The following is a 21229-nucleotide window of genomic DNA, read 5'->3' as shown; positions in this document are numbered from 1 at the left end:
GCCTTAAATTGACTGATTAATTTTTTTATACAACAAAGATGCATTCTTAGTTTTAATTTGTACAAGCCCAAGTAATATTTCAGATAAAATTGTCAGTATGTTTTACATAACGATCATAAATTGCACTGTTATTAACTTTAAGCTAGGCTTGAATTCATATATTTTAGGCCTATGTATTCATGGGTTAAAAAAGGCTTGATCGTTTCGCCCGATTAAAAAAAAACCACTTGACCCTACTTGGGAAAAGTGTCTATTTACGCAAAATTGCAATGTATACTCAATAAAAATATCAGATCTGGAAAGATTTTTTTTTTAGTGAAGAAATTCATTTTTGGGACTATACAAATATATACTCCCTCTTTTGCATGTAAAAGAATAGGAAATTACAAGGTATCCTCTCGAAAAATCTCGAAAAGGCGTGACTTTCAAGAAAACCGTACACATTGAGTATGAGGAATGATATTTTAAAATAACAGTTGAAATGTATGAAAAATATGAATTTTCTGGGTGGAGCTCCACTTCGTTAATGTTAATTTGTGGAATTGATCTAATACAGGCTTCTATTTTATCTTGCTTCCTCTTCCAAAAATTGTCTTGTTGTGTATGTCATGTTTACTATAAATAATGGTTGTATCAACTGTATTAATGAAATATCCATTTACTTGCAACATTGTTAATATAAAAAAAATTATTTTAATCGGATCCATTTCTTAGAAAAAATAAAAATAATAATAAATAATGTTTTTAAAATGAATTAAAAATAAAAGATATAATTGTTTTTGGCACAATGCTATTGGTAAGTTGTGACTATCGTTGCTAAGTAAGATGGTTAATACTCGCATCCTTAATGCACGCTTTTATTGCTGGCCTGTCTTCCTAAGTGAAACGCTTCACTGAGCCTCAGCAAGGCCATTGTGAAGAGGCTTTAGTAGCTATAAATAACAGCCAGCAATTCTAAAAATAGCTTTGTGCATAAATAATTATATCACTAGGTATAGTAGATTGATGAGGTCTCAGGCTGGTATGATAGATTCTATTAAGGCCATTCTATTAAGATTATTCGTCTACGTTTCCTATGCGCTGTTTCGAGCTACACCCATTTTTCCACTTGTCATCAGCGATAATGATACGATAATGTGCATGTAAACCTTTTTTGTGAATCACAGATGTGTTATGCAAATTAGATTAATTATTAACTCATAATTCTTGGACAAATTATATCGGTGTCGGTTAAATATCGTATATTGAAAAATTATGTATGTATTGTAGGTTTAAAGTGTATTAAACAATAATATTAAGAGTAATGCCGTTGATGTAAACATTTATTACAGATAGATAAATTACTAAAAATGATACAGTATGTAATGAAAAAAAATTGTTTTGTTTCTTATCGATAATAAATGATGATACCAAGTTACTCAATTTTCTTTGAATAGCTCAGTTGAAGAATTATTTTGATTATTATAATTTTATTTTTTTATTTTATTTCATCATCACCCTACAGTTACCAGACGTCACCATTAACAGTGTCAATAAAATAATTTTGAATATAATAATAAATGGGTAGGTCGGTAGGAAATGTTTGTTTTTTCAAACCTAAAATGTGTTACCGGCGAAAAAATAAACACAAATGATGGAAAAAGACCACACCACTTTCATGTTTTCTAGCTATAAGGCCACATATTAAAAAAACTTATTTAGCGTCACCGCCCGCCCCTGGATTTTGGCACGCCCCTGATTTTTAAGAAATTTGTATTAGCTATAACAAAAATCTGCCGAGAATCGCCGAAAAAGATTGTTTTTTTCAAATAATTTTATATTATTATTACTTGAATGTTATCTTTTAGTTATAAAAGTAATTAAATTAAATTGCCACGGAGCGAGAATTTAGGTCCTAATACAGCTGCCGCCTTCAGCCTCTTATTGTGGGGAAATTCCACTTCTTCAGCATCATCAATCGATCAAAGTGCGCTGATCGTGTGGTGGTAGATTGATCGCTAAAACAAGTTTGAAAGATCTTACAACATTTCAATTTTTATTCAATGTGTATAATTGCTCGGCGAACACTTAGGCCTACACAAGGCCTAGCTGTATTACATGAGTTTAGATATTATTTCAGATTTTTTTAGTTTTATATTGTTTTATCCATACACTGGCATTAAATGACATTAAAAAGTAGGCTGTATTCAAACAGCGCATCACCCATAGTTTGATTTCTCATCGCGGGGCAATTCCCCAGACATCGAAGTAAAGTTTAAGTTTTTAATATGGTAGGTAAAATGTTGAATTTTACTCGTTTTTGATGCATAAGCTAGGCCAGATATGGGTCATATTGATCGGCAAAATGTCGCTGCTATAGGCGGCTAAGAACGCACACGGCTCTTGTTGTACGTCCTGTCAAAGGTCAGAAAGTACATTTCTGGGTATAACATGAAAATTATTTTTATTAGGGTCAATACAAACATTTGTGTTTTCAAGTCTATATGGACGGTATGGAGATATGACAATTTAAGGTCAAGTACCTAAAATTAATGCACTTCCGGTCATTTTTAGAGAAACTTTTGCATTACAACTAATAGAAATATGTATATTACCAACAATTTTAGATAGAAATTAAGTTTCTACAATAAGTGGTTACCGAGATACAAGTGCAAGTCGGCCATTTGGAAAAACGCCCTCAAACTAGGCTTTCGGCAAATAATATTTTCAAATTCAGCATACTCAAATTATCCTAAAAAAATGTGTTGCCAACTTTGAGCACAACTTGCCATTTCCATCAATTTTTAGAGGGCCTTTTCCAGTTTTGTGCCTATACTAAGGTTGGCAGTTTTAGGAAATCAAAGGCTATGTTCACACTTAGCCACTAACCATTGACACTTTATCCCGATAAAAAAAGTCCATGGACAGTGTTTACGTTTATACGCACATTCACAATCCAGATACTGAGAATGAATGCAGGACAATAACCATCAGGACAACACCCATTCTGAAATGTACCATTGTTTAGAGTTTGGGATGTATGCATACAATCATGCCAAAAGGTGTATGCATACATGCCAACATCTGAAGTTTTTTTAAGGTCAACATCGCCCTCTATCTATTATCGAGAGGTAAGGAGTGCAGTGTATCCTTTCTCCGTCTTGGCAAAGAAAATTTCATGCCAGCATGAGGCTAATTAATCATACATGTTACCATATTATGCTAAAAGAAATCCCCTCTAAAAACCAGCCTATACGGTATTAAGCCTAGCGCTCTTAATGTGAAAGCGCTTCACATCAAAATTATACAGTATGTGAATGACAGCCTTTTTCTCCGCATGTGAAACATTTACATTGTGTGACCCTGATATGACACGTTACTGTTCCGATCTGTATAGCCTATTCTGATTGACCAAGCTGGATTGAAGGTTCTAGTGTGAACCAGGCCAAAAACAATTTCATTTTATCATAAAGTTATTTACATCTTGACAGTAAATTGCAATTTTTAATTGAATATAAACATTGTACGGACCGATATTAGTTTGTTTTATATTCTCTTATCTCTATCAAGTTTTTATCGGGAGACATCGCCATTTTCGGGAGAGTTGGAGGTCTAAGTCATTTTCCAATCAACTCGTTTCTTGTTTTTCAGTTGCACACGCTTGCATTGTCATTTTATTATTCTGGAAATCTCTCAACTTGTCACCAGATTTGTTAAAAAATGTTTATGCCCCAATCTGGCAGGTATGACATTGTGTTTGGTTGTTGCATCGTATATCAAAACAAAATGTATCAATATAACCAGTAAAACTATTACATTGAAAAAACTGAGAAAAAAAATGGAGATAATTAATTCACATATTATTTAACACATATTTCCTCGCAGCAGAACAGACTATGTGTTGTAGAATAAGAGTAGGATCACTCACAGCAATAGAAGCTACATGCATGACTGTGTTTAAACAATTCAGCCATATTATTATAATGGCACATTATAGCTCTGTCAATCAATACAAAGCACAGGCATGTAATGGCTTGGCTATTAATAGAACAGCTTGGCTATTTTTAGCTCATCCAACCAGGTTGTATAATTAGAAGTTTGGTAGTCCATCAAGGCACCTAATATATGTGGCAGATGGCTAACTTGCATACAGTAAATTATGCTGGAGCATGTTACTTCAAAGGAATCAAATCTCTATTAACAAATTATTCTCAGTGGCATGTCAGCGTACTTCTGCAGTACTACATTAACTACAGATTTTAAATCACATATATATAGTATAGTATAGTATTCGTTCAGTAGTACTGTGAGATGTATAACCTATTTATTCATTTATAGTACAGTATTAAGTATTTTATTTGAAAATTTATACATTCTTAAATTTATTTATTTTCGTTTGATCTGATTTCTAAGGTTACAAATTGCATTTTATGTAAAAATAAATACTATATGGGCCTATAGCCCTGTCTAACGAAAAAGTGATATCTAATGGTGATAATCAACATGCTCTAATGCATGTTAAGTTTCTGTAAACATTTTGATAATTGTTGCCATGTGACGTTGTCGACTGATCGCGCTGGGAAATCAACTTGTTGTGCATGCTGTCTATAACTGTTATAAAACAAACAATGAATGTTGTGTATTCATTGAATGGAGAGAATATTTCATTCGATGAAAACTTGACTGCTCTATTTTCAACTCCTCGTAAAAAATAGAGTATTCAATTTTTCGACTCAAGAAATATTCTCACCATCGAATAAACATTCATTAGGCCAAAAAAAAAAAATTATTGTGTTGGCCACGTTTTGGGTAAATCCTAAAAATGGGTAGGAAAAGTTTTTTTTTTTTTTTTCAGACCAAAAATGTGTTGCCGGCAAAATAATAAACAATTTACACAATTGATACAAAAGACTTTTAAACACTTTTCATAGCACCCTAGACTCACGCTAGCTATAATTCTTTCAACAAAAGTTTAAAAAAGGTTTATTAAATAAACGTAGGCCTAGCTTTTTGAGGCAAAAATGCCTAGGCTAGCCCTAGCTACCATTTTTAAAGCCAACAAAAACAATCAAGATCGAAATAAACTATTTCCGTGTTAATGCTACATTACGCAAGTTAACATATTATTCTAGATGAAAAATATTGAGTTTTATATTGTTTTATCCATACGTAATTACACTGGCATTAAAGATGTAACATTAAAATTTAGGCCGTTTTATGAGCCATATTTCGCCGATTTCTTATTGCGGGGAAATTCCCCACCAGCGACATCGATCGATCGAGGCTAGAGGTCCGGCTAGAAGCCTTGCGTGCATGCCGGAACGGATGGATTATCGCTATATAAATAACAAGTTTGAACAAAAGAGCTTACGACAATCTTAGGTAAATTTTTATTAAACGTATATAGGCCTACTTGCTTGGCGCATCCATGCCTTTTAAATCATTTAACAAGTCCGTAATGGGATCGTAGTACTGTACAGTAAAACCAAAAAACACCGCATCAACAACCTCGTGCGATGTACGATCTGTTGTTCTTTTGCTGCAGATCAACATTGGTAGAGTCCATTAATTATGAGGGTGTTTAAAAATGTGATAACTATTAAAAACCTGTCTCAACCACTGTGTAATCTAAGTGTTTATTTAATTTAAACCTGGATCCCCCAAAAATTAATAATCGCGTATTCCGGTTATCACGTGATTGATTCACGGTTGGTTGCACGCTTCTTTTTTACACGTCCGGCGGAGGTGAAATATGTTCGCCAATTTGACAATATTTTTTCACCATTTGGTTTCAAAATTGCCGTTTGGCTCAACAACAAAAAAAAAAAAAAAAAAAAAAAAAGCCGACCTTCATTTTCGGCAGTTTAGGGTCGGTCAGGCGTGGCCAACACAATAATTTTTTTTTTTTGGCCTTATTTTATATTTATATATGCGTTGTTTTATAAAACTACTAAAATTGCATGGATAGTGTCATAAATTATGCCATTGTTTCAACCATAATAGAAAGACATTTATAGAATTGAATGTAATGTTTATTAATATCAAGAACGTTTTTTTAATACAATCAGAAGTTTACCATTTACTTTCAATTGATTTTAAAATGATATTTTTTAATGACTACTTTGAAATTATCACTATTGTTTATTAAGAATGGCTAAGGTTGGGGTAAATCATTGGAAAACAATAAATACAAAAACTAGAATCAATACAGACTACAGAATCTAAATAACAAAAATGAAATGGCTGAAATTTGAGTAGAATATTAGAAGTTGAATATATTATATTTATAGCTAGATTATGGTAGCCTACTTTGAAATACTCCAATTTAATTTAGAAACAGAGATTACATTGGATGAAATGGTGCAATCAAGAGGAAATATACTTAATTCTTAAAAAAAACAAAATAAGAAACGAAAGAAAAGAAAATTACTTGCGCTAAAAATTACCCTGGATGAGCTATAAATGGAGAATTTGATTCTATCTGGAACAGCATTCAACAACATTGTTGGCATTAGTTGGTTTGCTGCAAGTGTAAAAGGTCCTTAGCAGGCTAAATTTATTAATATAAATACAGTTATCAACAATAACTTTAGCGCATAGTTTCCTTTGCTAAAAATGTCTACCTGCGATAACGAACACAGCTTTGGCGATATTTGACGCCACACCATGAACACATATTATAAATAACCTGGTAAGGTTGTGCTCGCTGCCGCTGCATCCTGTTTTTAAGGTCATTTAAAAATAAAACTTGTTGAAACATTTACTGTGAACGTAAGATGGATTAGGGACATACTTCAACTATTATAGACTTCACCTGCAAATTTAAGATTATGTTTGTCACGATTATAGGTACTGATTACAAACAACTGCCACGTGGTGTCTGGAAACAATTTTTTCGCAGCGTGATATGATAGCAGATTGTTGTACCCTCGCCTCTGTTTGTGAGAAAATATGTACAATTCTCATAATGATGGGAAATAACAATGCACACGGCATTTTGTCTACCCTGCTTGTCTTTCACTGTTTGCTTTCCTTCTCGGTTTAATGATGTAACAACTTTGTTAATCTACAGTAAACCAATTATTAAATTTGATGTTTTTATAATCTTAAAGGACAACTTTACCAGTATTCATAACAACATACTGTTATTATGTAACCGGGATGTACTCATATGAGCAAAAAGTATAATTTGTTCCAAAATGAATATTTTCAGAAACTGTTAGTTCTGAAAAGCAAGTGTTTATCCTAAAATAAAAAATAAATATTATTAGTTATAATGGTACAAAAACATCCTCCAGTTACCCAATTTTACCCACTGCAATAGGGCAATGTCGTGTTCATCGTAATACGCACACAAAAAAAACAGTCTGAAATAATTGTTAGTTTTTTTCTGTAACAGAGATTTTTTTGGAAATGTAATTTTTCTACAATTTTGACCCAAAACTGATTTATGCATAGTTTGGATTCCAACTGTATACCAACCTGTTACCCACCACACACCACAAAAATAATTATAAAATTATCTCATTTAGTATTTTTTTGCAATTTATTAAAATCACATTTTTTTTCGCACATAAATATTGCACACATAGGTGGGACTAATGTTGCGCAGTGAAAGGGTTAAAATACAGGTCAAATTAGCAATTGTGACAACGCCTATCAATTCAGGTTTGAATTTTCGATGTTAATATGGCTATGTTCAGACCCATGGCGTTAGACCGTTTTAGCGTACAACGTTACTTAGCAAGGTCACATTACAAACTGCAGAGAAAAAAAATGAGGTGTTCAGACCCATAGTGTACGGTATATCGTTACAACGGAAGTGCGTCATTCAGGTTGTTTCTAGTTGCATATTCATGTGCTCTTTACCCACATGTTTTCATCATTATTTCCACTGTATATAGGCCTAGATCTCAGCCCTACAATTATGACAAAATTTGCCGTAAATAAAACATACCTCAGCATTTATTTAAGAAAAATATAGTAAAGCCAAATTTCTGTTTCTATTGTTTTTTATTTTGTAGTAAAAAACATTTTCCCCAGGCTCTTGTGTTACGAAAATAAAGCAGGCCTCCTATTATTAAAATAAAAACAAATTGTATCAAGAGTAAAGAGAAACTACTGTAGGCCTTTTTACGGCCATTGATTTTGTTATACACTATCCCTTAACTTTGAAATATATGTAAGGTAAAAAATGAAAGCAATATTGGATATGGAACTTTAGACTTTACTTTTGACTTTTCAGACTTTATGAACATAAAAGATGCTAAAGAAAAATTGTGCAAAAATTGTGCTGTGTGAATTAGATGATGCGAGCAAACACTAATATGTAACGAAAGTATAAAATGACAAACTATATTATTTTGGGTGTTTTTCGTGGTGTATTAATTATTTGATACATAGATAAAATACAAGTGAACATAATCAAATGAAAAACACGTTGCTGTGGAAACACGAATTGTTAAGTTGTTTTCATGTTAAACAATATCAAACCATTTTGAATCGTTTTGTTTGTGTGTGTTTATTTTTATTCATTTACATCTTTTTATTTCAATGGTTTTGATATTTTGCAATTTTTTGTATGTGGAAGATTTGTTACATATTTGCTACTTTTGTAATTAAATTGTGGTCTAGCAGTAACCCGTCTTGTCTGCATTTGCATGGCATGATTAAGTATAATAAAAGCTCACGCTTCCCAGCCCCTGACATTTATTTTTTAAAAAAACAAACAAACAAATTGTCAATAATAAAATTTTGAACTATTTACGGCCATTGATTTTGTTATACACAAAGTATTCCTTTACTTTGAAATACTGTAAGCTACAAAATGAAAGCAATACTAGATATGGGACTTTGTGCTGTGTGAATATTAATCTAGGGTGCACCTCAGAAAGTGACAACGTGCATGAGAGGGACATGCACGCCAATCAGTCGTCAATTAAAACATTTTAATGATAAAATATGAATTATTAATATTATAAATAATATAAAACTACTAATAATAAACTACAGCTGCTTACGGACTTTAAAATCAACACAAAAAGCGAAATTAGATGCTCGGACAGAAACTTTTACATCATTGGATGTGTTTTTTCGTTGATATTTGATATTTTGTGGAAACACGACATCAATTTGGATTCGTTTTACTTGTGTATGGGGGTGTGTGTGTTTTTTTTATTCAATTACATTTTTTTTTATTTCAATGGTTTTTTATATTTTGCAATTTTTTTGTGTGAGGTTTAGTTTGTTGTTTGCTAGTTTTGTAATTACATTGTGGTCTAATTTTGACTGTTATCTTTAAGCGGTGATACTTATTACTTACACATATCGTGGATTCGAACTGGAACGTACTATAAGCCTTGATATCTGGCCACTGAGCCAAAATATGATTTAGAAAAATCATTCTGTTCAAAGGATAGGTGTAATTAATTAACACTTTAACGATGCAGTAATTCGATACAGTTGACCGTCTGCTGAGACTAAATACTGTTTGTTGGCGGACCAGTATGGTATTTGTAGATCCAACCATGGCGGTACATAACAGAGGAGGTTGCGTAGTTTATACAGTGACGTAACATGGTCGATGATACGTCAACTTACTGTGATTTTTTGTCTTTTTTAGTGTTTATCCTTAAAATTCAGGAAAGTGATACAGTAAATTTTCACGATTTTACATTTTGAACTATTCCATAACATTTTATTTTTGCGATTTGAGTTCCTTGTGTAATTTTTTTAACCAAATTGGCAAATGTATTTCGCCTCCACGATGAATGTCAAACAACAATTAAATAGCGTCAAGTAAAATTACAGAATACGCGATTGTAAATTTAGGGATGTAATAGGCTCTTAGATAGTGAACACCCACTATTATTATATTACCTAAGAAATGTGGTAAGCTTTTTTATTCCAATTCGAACATTATTTTAGAGAGCAATCCTCCCACGGCGCCACACGTGTCGATCTGAGTAGGCTGAGTAGGGCCTAGCTAGAATTTTCAGTCGGTTGCAATTTATTTTAATGTTTTAATTACACCTGAACAAACAATATAAATAATAATCAGTGTTCGTAAATGTTTCAAAGAATACACAATTAGAAGTTTATCGTAACTATTTTATTTTCATTTTTTCCATATTTAGGCTAGGCCTGGCTAACTAAGCCTAGGCTAGGCCTGATCGACTGTAAACAACATCGTTGGGAATTGTGCGATTTTTGTGCACCCTTTATTTTCATGATCAATTGCGAAAATAAAGGGCGTGCAAACATTTTGGGCTTTACAGTATAGCCTATCGTGTATCATAGTCCCTCAATAAACATCAGTGTGAGCACGTACCGTTCAGTGAAATTACGCAAAATATTTAGTAGCATTAATATATAGATTCTTAATTGGTTTTATTTTCTATCTTACAGTTTTTTAGACCAAGTTAATACAATCAAGGAGCCAAACTATAGTCCAACAGAACAGGTAAGATAAGACAGGAATTTTTTTGATTTTGGTCCCTGCTATCACGGAAAACAGAGAAACTGTTTTTAGTGTTTGAAAGTTGTATGAAAAGTCGCAGTGGACTGCCTTCAGTACTGTTGACCTAGCACATTTTACTGCTGCGGGTCTTAAAGGAAAACTTGACTGAGGACCATATTTTAACAACGTATTACTATTAGGAATGGACATCGCCGTAAATTGCTGTGATGTCACAGGTGCATCGCAAAATCTACTTAATGAGTTTTCATCATTGAAAACTCATGAGGTAACTTTTGCGATGCACCTGTGACGTCACAGCAATTTACGGTGACGGCTGTACGGTGAGCGCGTGCAGCGAAATCCTTAATCTTGCGTTAGTTCTGAATGTACATCACCAATACGTTATTAAAATATGGTCCTCGGTCAAGTTTTCCTTCAAGTAATTTTCTACTACTACTGTACTTTGATTTTTGAATTGTAACAATAATAACAGTAACACACAGTCTTTTTCATTTACTAATTAATGAATTTAACCTAAAATTACATATTAAATGATATTCTACACCTATTATGCAGATATTGCCTGCTTAGAGGTAAAATATAAGATTTGACATCCCTGAGGGAATGATATTTTGCTCGAGGGAATATATATTTCCTGAAGCGGTAGCTGAAGGAAATATAATTCTCGAGAGCATAATATCATTCCCAAGTGGATGTCAAATCGTATATTTTACCGATATAAAAGGCGATATCTGTTATATTATATAGCCAACAACAAGTAGAATATCTACCGGGTTGGGTAGCTAGGCCACCTTTATGTAATAAGCCTGCCTAGTTAGACGTTGCATTCACCTTACCTTGCAAAGAATAATATACAGATAATTACTAATTAATGATTTCTTGGCAATAAAACATTCACTGAGGCCTAGGTCATTTAAATAATAACACAATAATTTCCATTAATAAGCCTACATTAATAATATTATCAGGTAGGCCGAATAAATAATAATTCGTCTTCGAGCCGAATCACCTGCTACGCGCGTACCAGGTTAATGCCGTCAGTATTGACCAATCACAAACGGTATTTCGTCGCATCTATAGAAGGAGAATAACAAATGAGGGCGCTATGTATGCATAGTTAACATAGTTTAGTTGCTTACTTTCTTCAAGCAAGTTATGTGGCGCAGCTGGTAAAACGTGTCTCGTTGATGTGGACTAATCTTCGCGAGTTCAAGCAAGGAATATCACTGCATTCAAACATACAAAGTTTTAATGAATTGAAAATACACAGAAAACAATATACTGTGAATATGATAATTAAATTGATGACGTCATTTTTCATTTTAAAATGCAGGGAACATAAAATCAGGGTATGAACATGGTTCTACTGTACTGGTTTTATTGAGTTTTATTTTGAACCAAAAACAGTTTTGTATCATGCCAATATTCATCAACCCCTTTACTTGTATAATGTGTTCTTATGGGATTATAAACATATTATCAGTATAATAATATGCTATTTTTAGCTGTGCCTAAAGGTCTTATTCAATATTATTAGGTGATCATTTAGAATAAAATGATCACCTATTGTTATTGTATAAAATCTTTATTATTATTTTTTTTTTTATTATTTTTTTTCTTTTTATTGTTTCTGTACACTATTTTGTGTAACAATTATCTCAAAAAGTTTAATGTCAATGATTACAAAAATTTCAGAATATCTTTCAAATAATACAACTTAATCCTAATAAGCTTTCCAGCGTGATCACTCATCCGTGACGACATTTATACGCCATTTTGCGAAATCACATTATCAATCATATCTCCATAATTCATTATCACATATTAATGAAATTCACTACACGTAAACTTCAGATCAAGGGTAAAAATATTAGCAAATAAAAACGCACGCGCACGTAGGTTCATGCGCGTGATATCGCGCATTAAAAATTTAAAACGCTCAAAATTAAGTTTTGATCAATTTAGAGCATGAATTAGGCCATTTGCGTGTTTCAAAAAATTACTGCGCAAAAATGCGTTTTTGCGCGCGCGATACTTAAAAAGCGTAAAAAATATGAATTTTTTTTACAAATCTCATTCTACTCACCATCCTTAGTACATTCACCAAATTTGAGTCAGTTCCGACTTAAAATAACGCTATACGAGCACGTTAAAAATGACAAAATGCGCACATTTATTTTACAAAAGTTCTGAAAATGGTGAAAAATAGGTCTTTTTTAAAATGAAAATAATTCTTCAGAATGCAAGATGACCCCCGATTTTTTTAACTTATTCTGGAAGCCATTGAGTTGTAGATATGAATTCATGTACACATTTTACGTACAAAATGTTTTGACGTCATCAAATGGCCACTTGAATTTAAAAATTAGGATTTGTTATCTTTTTGTGTAGATTATCACATTCAACAGAGCGCATCTTGGTTATGTGTGCTCGAATTTCGCACAACTTTCAGTATGTGCTTGCTTAATTAATTATCTTTATCATGAGTTGACACTATCTTCATTTTAATGACGTCATCACGCGTAAAAACTTGAATAACGTAGGCCGTGTAATTTCACCTTCGCAGTAAATTTGAATATCTTACAGCTCTTCAGAATTGAAGGTTACCTTGATGATTATAATTTATTGTGAAAGCTGATGAAATGTAGATATTAATTCATATAAAAATTAAGCCTATCGGATGTTGTGACGTTAACATATGGCCAGTTGAAGTGAAAAAGTAGTTTTTTCATATTTTCCGTCAAAGTTATACACAATTCAAAGAGCGCGCACAGCGCTTCTACGTGCCAAATTTTTTTTCCAAATCTTATATTTTTTTGCTCAATTAATTATCTTTCGAAATTGTCATCTTAAAGTTTAGTTTGATAACGTCATCATGCCAAAAAATTAGAACATGTGTCCCGTAATTTCACCTATGCTACACTGTATATAGATATACAGTATATACTGTACATATTGTATATGGCATATAGGCACAACTCAGCACTATAAGCATATAATAGGATGGCATACATCAACATTTTCCGATCGTATGTTAACGTACGTGCATGTTTAAAAAAAAATTAATTTCAGTAAAATGATAAAAATGATCACCTATAATTCGTCAAAGTGACGAATTAAATTCTAGTTATTACATTGGATATCTACTAACTACTAATATTACAGTACTATAATTTATCAACAGAGGCTTGGTATAGATAAATATTGTCAAATATTGGAGAAAATATTGGAGAAAATCCAGAATGAATATCAGGAATTGTCTAGAAAATCAATTTTTTTTCTTTAAACAAATAAATAATTTTGTTAATAAAATCCTCACTGTCTAGGCCTTGTCTTTTAAATTACATGCTTGAATGATTTTTTCTATAGCGCCATTAAAAAACATTTTTTTTTCAACAATGTTTTCTTTAAGCATTACCTACTCAATAGTCTCGCCATTATTTCAGTTTCTTTCAAAATTCTACTGAATATAATTCCAAAAAGTTCTTAATTTGACAAAATACTGTATTTTGCCACTATTTTTAAGTTATCCTGAATTTGACGACGTTAATACAATAGGAATATTAGGCAAAAAAAAAAATGTATTGTGTTGGCCACGTTTTGGGTAAATCCCAAAAATGGGTAGGTCGGTAGGAAAAAAGACAAAAACACTTCATAGCACCCTAGGCTCACGCTAGCTATAAATATTGTTTCAACAAAGTTTAAAAAAGGTTTACAGTATTAAATAAACGTAGGCCTAGCTTTTTTAGGCATAGGGTTGCTAGGCCTAGAAGCTCTAGCTACCATAACCAACGACAATCATCGATATAAACTATTTCCATGTTATATGCTACATTACGCAAGTTAACATATTATTCACACAAAATATCGTTCCCTCGGGGATGTCAAATCTTATATTTCACCTGGTGTTAGGATTAGTTCGCTGAGGTAGAGCGAAGTCATGGTATACCTAGTTTGACTATACACTACATTAGCTTATAATACATGTTACCATATTACACCAAAAAAAAAAATAAATAAACGCTCCCCTAAAAACCATTGGGAACAATAAATGCCCGGGGTGTTTATTGGGATGAATTCGGTAAGGTATTTCTAGCATTCTGGAAACTGTTGAGCTCAATGTTTCTATCAAAATGTTTGATCGTCCTCGGGACGTTATTGCATAATGTTACTGAGAGACAGCTTTTTGGTTTAAAACATTAGTATTTAATAGTATTTCTGGTCATCTTTTATCCAAATTTTCTATTAGAATGAATGTAAATATGTATATTTCGATCAAATTGATACCAAATTTAAGTTTCTATAACCGGTACTTACATAGATATGAAGATGCCCTGGTATGTGGGTCAAAGGTCAGAAATGACTTTTTTGAACTTTTTTGACTAAAATGCCCCATGAGACTGAATATGTATGCATGCCTTTAGAACATAGAGACTAAAAAATTGACTGCGATCAGTGGTTGTCAAGATTTGCATTTGTTCATATAACCCTTGACATCGACCCTTTGACCTTTTGTATCATTTTTCAAAATGTGTAACAAATAACAAAATGTATATTTCAAACAATTTAAGACCAAATACAAGTGTCTATGACCAGTAGTTTCGGAGATACATACATGCCCTGGATTGAGGGTCAAAGGTCAGAAATGGCATTTCCGGTAATTTTTTGAATAAAATGTCCCATTAGACTGAATATAAATGTATACCTTCTGAGACCAAAATTACCTCGCTGTGCTTACGAAAGTTGATCTAGCTAGTAGTATAGTAATTGTGTATTAAATTCTAGTTTAATATTGGTACTGTGGAATATTGTATTAAGTTGTCACTAGAATTCATCTACACTAATTTTTGTTTTCTTGTAGGATATTCTACGATGTCGTGTCTTAACATCAGGCATCTTTGAAACAAAATTTGTTGTTGATGGTGTCAACTTTCAGTAAGTAATGTAGACAGCACTTCGTGTAAAACTTTGAATTAATTTTGGTAAAATTGTACTGATAGAAAGACTTTTCTTACCAATCTCCACACACAGACTTTTTCGTATGTGATTTGGAAACTCCATAGATAAATACGAAAGTCCTGACAACAATTTCTAGTAATCTTGTGTCTCAACCACTGTGTAATCAAAATGTGTATTTAGTTACATCCTTAAATTGACCATTCTATTCATTATCACCTGATCGATTTACTCTTGATGTCTAGTGGAGGAAAATGTCCATTTATTACAATGTTACCTTCAACATTCCAGTCATTTGGATTTGCGTCTTAAATTTTAAAGATATATTGTCCCCTAAAAAAATATTTTTTTAAATTTTTCTGTTGAATATGTTATTTTAATGTCACATAATAGTTATTCACTCTCACACAAAATTGGGTCTGAAAAAAATTTATTTACCTGAGAAAAATGTAATTTAAAGCAAAAAATGGTCAAATTGTCTGGAAGACAATGAGTTTTTGGGTAATTTAACTGTTTATTTTGTCTTTTTATAGGTGAAATAATTTTTTGAAGTGAAGTGAACAACTTCATTAAAACGGCAAAATGGCCTATTCAAAGTCCGATTTTAAAAATCTTTTGCATGATTTTGGGGGACAATACATCTTTAATCTGAAAAACTGAATAACTTTCCATCAAGTTGTTTTTTATAATTACTATACTCCGATTTAAAATGAATAAATTATTTATAAATAATAATAAAGATTTATTTACTGTATATTGATTTTGTAGTTTAATTCATGTACTGTATTGTATAAATTAATAATTATTTTTCCTGTAATAAGATTATATAAGATGAAAGATTATATCTATATTTAGATTCTTACAATTTTGTTTAATTGGAACAGTGACACTATAAATGTATAAATATATATGAAGACCATAGGTTTACAATTGCAATAGAGAAATCAACATATCCCATAATGCCAGAGTTTTATGATAAGGGATCATCTAGGAAACTATACTTGAGTATTATTAAAGCTACACAAGTCTAATTGAATGTATTGTAATCGCATATCTCATTTGTTTCCAGCGTGTTAGGTGGAATATCTTTTCATACTGATTCACCATTTATAAATAGATCCTCTGTTTAGTTACTAGTCGTTTTTGTTGTTGTACAGTTTATGCTACTTTTGCGTTAGCTTTTTAGAGAAAACAAATATTGAATGATACTTGCTTATTACTTAACGTTCAATTATAATTTTCCAAGAAAATATCATTGTATTTATTTTAGATGAGCAGTGGTTCTTGAGGTTACCATCCATTAGATAGATGCACTTAAACAGCATTGTTACCATGTAGAAATGCATTCCATGTCTTTTCAAACAATTAATTAATGCATCAGATGATTCAGGAAATAATACCCAGCTTATATTTACAAAATTGAATTAATTGGAGACTTAAATGACACTTAAAACAGTAATAATTTTGTTGACTTTTCTCCGTTTACAGCATGTTTGATGTTGGAGGGCAGCGAGATGAAAGAAGAAAATGGATTCAATGCTTTAATGGTTAGTATTATAAATAATATTGATATAATCAATAAAGTGCATCACCTTTGGATATGTCTAAAATGTTCAGTTTTGTAGAATATATGTTTTTCAGTTCAAATGGCCTTATTGTTATTGCATGAAAAACCTGTGCATAATATATAAGATGTGCCATATTAATTAACAGTGTTCCTATACAGTAAATTGTACTTATTGTCATATCGTCCCTTGCGTCATTGACATCAAAAACCTGTTTGTTGTGAAGGCCTACAACCAGGTCATTGAGCTTGTTGATCTTTCATGCAATAAAGAGCCAGTCATCACATCTACATGACCCAATTAATTTAGTAAATAAGGTGTGGAAATGAAAGATCAAAGCAATGATTTGTATTTAATTGAAAATAGAATATATATTTAATACCCAAACTATACAATACAATTGGATTTATGACATGCATTGTTTTTCACTTGTCTATTTTACTACAGAATAAACAAATACACTACAGCAATTCCAGAACACTTTACTTTGAATAATGTATAGCTCAAAATGTTTGCGCGTCTCCTTTATTTTCACGACTTTCGCAATTGAACGATTACGAAAATAGAATAGTTTGCGAGAAAATCGCGAAATTCCTAACGATGTTGTTTACAGTCGATCAGGCCTAGCCTAACTACTGTAGGCTTAGTTAGCCAGGCCTAAATATGGAAAAAATGAAAATAAAATAGTTACGATAAACTTCTAATTGTGTATTCTTTGAAACATTTACATTTATTTATATTGTTTGTTCAGGTGTAATTAAAACATAATATAAATTGCAACCGACCGACAATGCTAGCTAGGCTTGCACTGCCTCGCTCAAAACAATGATAAAATTCCTCTGCACAGGGAAACTCCTCCTGTGATTGTTAGGAAACTTGAGAGGAAACCACACAACATCTTATAATACAGTAAAACCCTTCTTTCAAAATAGTGATGAAGCCAAGCAGCCTAGCATCCATGTTGCCTCCAATCTTCCATGAACACATTGTAAAATGTTGTTGATCTGCAAGTGGACTGTTCTGCTCCATTTGGGAAAAGGAGTTTTTATATTTAAAAAATTGCTGTTTACTGTATTTTTTATTTTATGTATTTAATCCAAAAAAAAAAACCAACTGGTTCTGTACTTTGATATTTTAGATGTTACGGCTATAATCTTTGTGGTGGCTTGCAGTAGCTATAATCTAGTTTTGAGAGAGGATCCAAATCAGAATAGATTGCGAGAATCACTTGACTTGTTCAAGAGCATTTGGAACAATAGGTAAGTCTAAACTACTCTGAATAATATGCTATCGAATGCACCATTAAAACCATACTAATATTAAATAAAGGATTCTTTAAAAAGTTTCACTTGATGTGGTTGGTATTTTCCTCTTTTTGATTTTCCTTAATCTCATCCCTGCCTGTACTGCTCAATAAGAAACCTTCACTTTCAGAAATAAAAAAACAATTGAATAATTAATTAAATGTGTTTTTTCTTCTAGGTGGTTGAAAACAATTTCTATTATTCTATTTTTGAACAAGCAGGACTTATTAGCTGATAAAATTAAGGCAGGAAAATCAAAACTAGAAACTTACTTCAGTGATTTTGATTCTTATTCATTACCACAAGATTGTAAGTATTCATTGTTCTAATTTGAAACCCTACATTTGTAAGAAATTTTAATTGTGGGTATAAAAATTGTATAATGGTTAAGTAGTTTGCAAGACAACTTCATTTAAAGTTTATATTCTTTATGAGCACACAAATAAAAGGTATGATGCGCACCGAAAACCAATTGTGTAGTAACATTACCTATGACGTTAACTTCAAATGGACGGTGTTTGCTGGCCATGTTCAAACCATCTGCCATGAATTACAATAAACAGTCACAACAACAAATAAATAGCCATAATCCCATTGGTGCCTTTTTATCTTACAACTCATGAAAATATTCTCACCATTCAACTAAAGAATAACAGTCATTTTTTCCATGTGGTCGCACTGCATACGTCGGGATGTATATAATTTGTTGACGGTCACACCAATCTAAGCCTCAACCACCGGTAGTGTTTTCATGATAAAAAATGTTATCAACTAACTGAAAAAATATACAACAGATGCTAACATCATGTTAAATGCTATTTGGCAATTTAATTGCTCTTTTTATGCAATTTATTTAGTAATAAACAGCCGAATAGACAGTTCACGTTAACTACGGGTCACATTGTAGTTGACATGTTTTCACGGAGGATAGTTTATTAATATTAAATATTTATTCAATTTGAGATTGTAGCTTATTAAAAACATTACTTGATTTACCGGGCGTAGATAAGTATGCTGCAATGGAAAAGAATATGCCATGCTGGTAATGCATGCTTAATTTTTGTTGCTGTTAAACCTTTCTTTGTGAACTAATTTAGCATGGTGGTAAACTAATTTTTCCTAGAAGTGAATGTACAAAAATTAAATAATTATATATTAAAAGCGATACCAATTTCCAATGCAAAAATTGTGGATTACTCATTCTTGTGATATATTCTTTGATTCAACTAAAAATCATTAATTAATTTATTTGTATTACTAAACTTAAAAACAATCTGTGTGTCAAAAGTGAATGTATATTTTAAGATTACATACTGTTTATATTCACAGCTCAATTAGAAACAAATGAGGATGCTGGGGTTGCCAGAGCCAAGTACTTTATCAGAGATGAGTTCCTGGTTAGTATTTTAATTAGTTATCCGCTTGGTATACCAAGCGGATAACTCCTTGTTATTGTATGAGATCAATATTTTTTTTCTGTATTATTAGTTATCCGCACTATGGCGGATAACTCCTTGTAACTGTCCTGTTTCATCATCTTATTTTTTTTTTTTTTCTGTATTATTCTTCTTTCTTTCTGTCATTTTTGTGCAGAGCGTATCTCTAAAACGTGTAAAGTTAACATTTTATAACTTTGTCAACATATGGGCAATCACGTGAAGTTGTGCTTTCCTATAATTGAATGACGTCAGAGTTGCGCAACATGACTTACGCGCGTTTTTATGAATTTCGCGTATTTAACATAGATCGAAAACCATATAACAATTTAAATTGAAACTTAGCAAAAGTCTAATTTATATCGTGCGCTAACTTTTTGTGCACTAAAAATGGCATGTTTTACACGAAGTTACGCGCGCACACGCGTTTAAAATTTTACAATGCGAAAAATCAATTTCTAATCAACTTTCTACGCGTTTCATGTCATTTTGAGCATGTCAAAAATTCCCACACATGCGCAAATTTTTACGCGCGTGGTGCACACGTAGCGTTAAAAACGTCATTTTTTCGAGTGATTTATGTTTTTCCAGCCTTTTCTAGTAATTTTACCAACTTTTAAACAATTTCGACTTTAAATTACGTCATACGAGCACGTAGAATATGATAATTTGCGCGCTTTTTTGATAAAAAACTTCAAAAATTCGTCAAAATTAAGCCTTTTTTTAAACAATCGTAGTTTTTAAACTAAACGGTAAAAATTATTTTTATTAAACATTCTGGAAGTTGATGAGTTGTAGATATCAGATCATGCATTAATTTGGCTAACTGGACATTGTGACGTCATCGTATGGCCACGCGAATATGAAATTTAGGATTTTTGTATCTTTCGTCATAACTCCTCACATTTAATAGAGCGCATCTCCACTTATCCGTTTTCCATTTTCACCCCGATTTTGATATTGTCTAGGTCAATGAACTATCTTTAGCATGAGTTAAAAATATTTTAATTTTTATGACGTCATCATGCCTAAAAATTTAAGTTACGTGTGGCATTAATTTCATCTTTACAGTAAATTTCAATCTGTTATAGCTCGTAAGAATAAAATGTGATAATCACGATTAAAACGTTTTCTTGAAGCTATTGGATTTTAGATACAAAATCATGTGAAAATTTTGCCAATCGGATGTGGTGACGTCATCATATGGCCAGTTAAATAAAAAAAGTTGTATTTTCATATTTTACGTCATAGTTCATCACATTTAAAAGAGCGCGCATCTATATTTTATGTATCCAAATTTCTTCTACACGCTAATATGTTGTTGCTGAGATAATATCCTTCCGAAATTATTATTTTAGTGTTTCATTTTGATACCGTCGCCATGTTAAAAAATGGAATAAATGGCGGGTCCCATAATTTCACCTATTCCACACTGTATGTAATATGTATACAGATTATACTGTTTATACTGTACTGTACTATATGACACAAAATTGACAGAATTCAGCA

General features: G+C 32.0%; 1 protein-coding gene across 1 annotated transcript in view; it reads left to right on the top strand.

Annotated features, from left to right (window-relative positions):
* The window catches only part of LOC144850223 (guanine nucleotide-binding protein G(s) subunit alpha-like), a 56296-nt gene that overhangs the window by 29254 nt on the left and 5813 nt on the right, over positions 1-21229 (top strand). The window contains exons 6-11 of the mRNA XM_078707459.1: positions 10387-10441; positions 15321-15394; positions 16904-16962; positions 18119-18239; positions 18463-18593; positions 19614-19681. Of these exons, the coding sequence (XP_078563585.1) occupies positions 10387-10441; positions 15321-15394; positions 16904-16962; positions 18119-18239; positions 18463-18593; positions 19614-19681 (508 nt within the window). The remainder of the gene's footprint in view (positions 1-10386; positions 10442-15320; positions 15395-16903; positions 16963-18118; positions 18240-18462; positions 18594-19613; positions 19682-21229) is intronic.

This window comes from Antedon bifida, chromosome 8 (assembly GCF_963402885.1).
Source record: "Antedon bifida chromosome 8, ecAntBifi1.1, whole genome shotgun sequence".
NCBI lineage: Eukaryota > Metazoa > Echinodermata > Crinoidea > Comatulida > Antedonidae > Antedon > Antedon bifida.
Note: the sequence above shows the minus strand (reverse complement) of the source record. Positions and strands in the feature narration are given on the sequence as shown.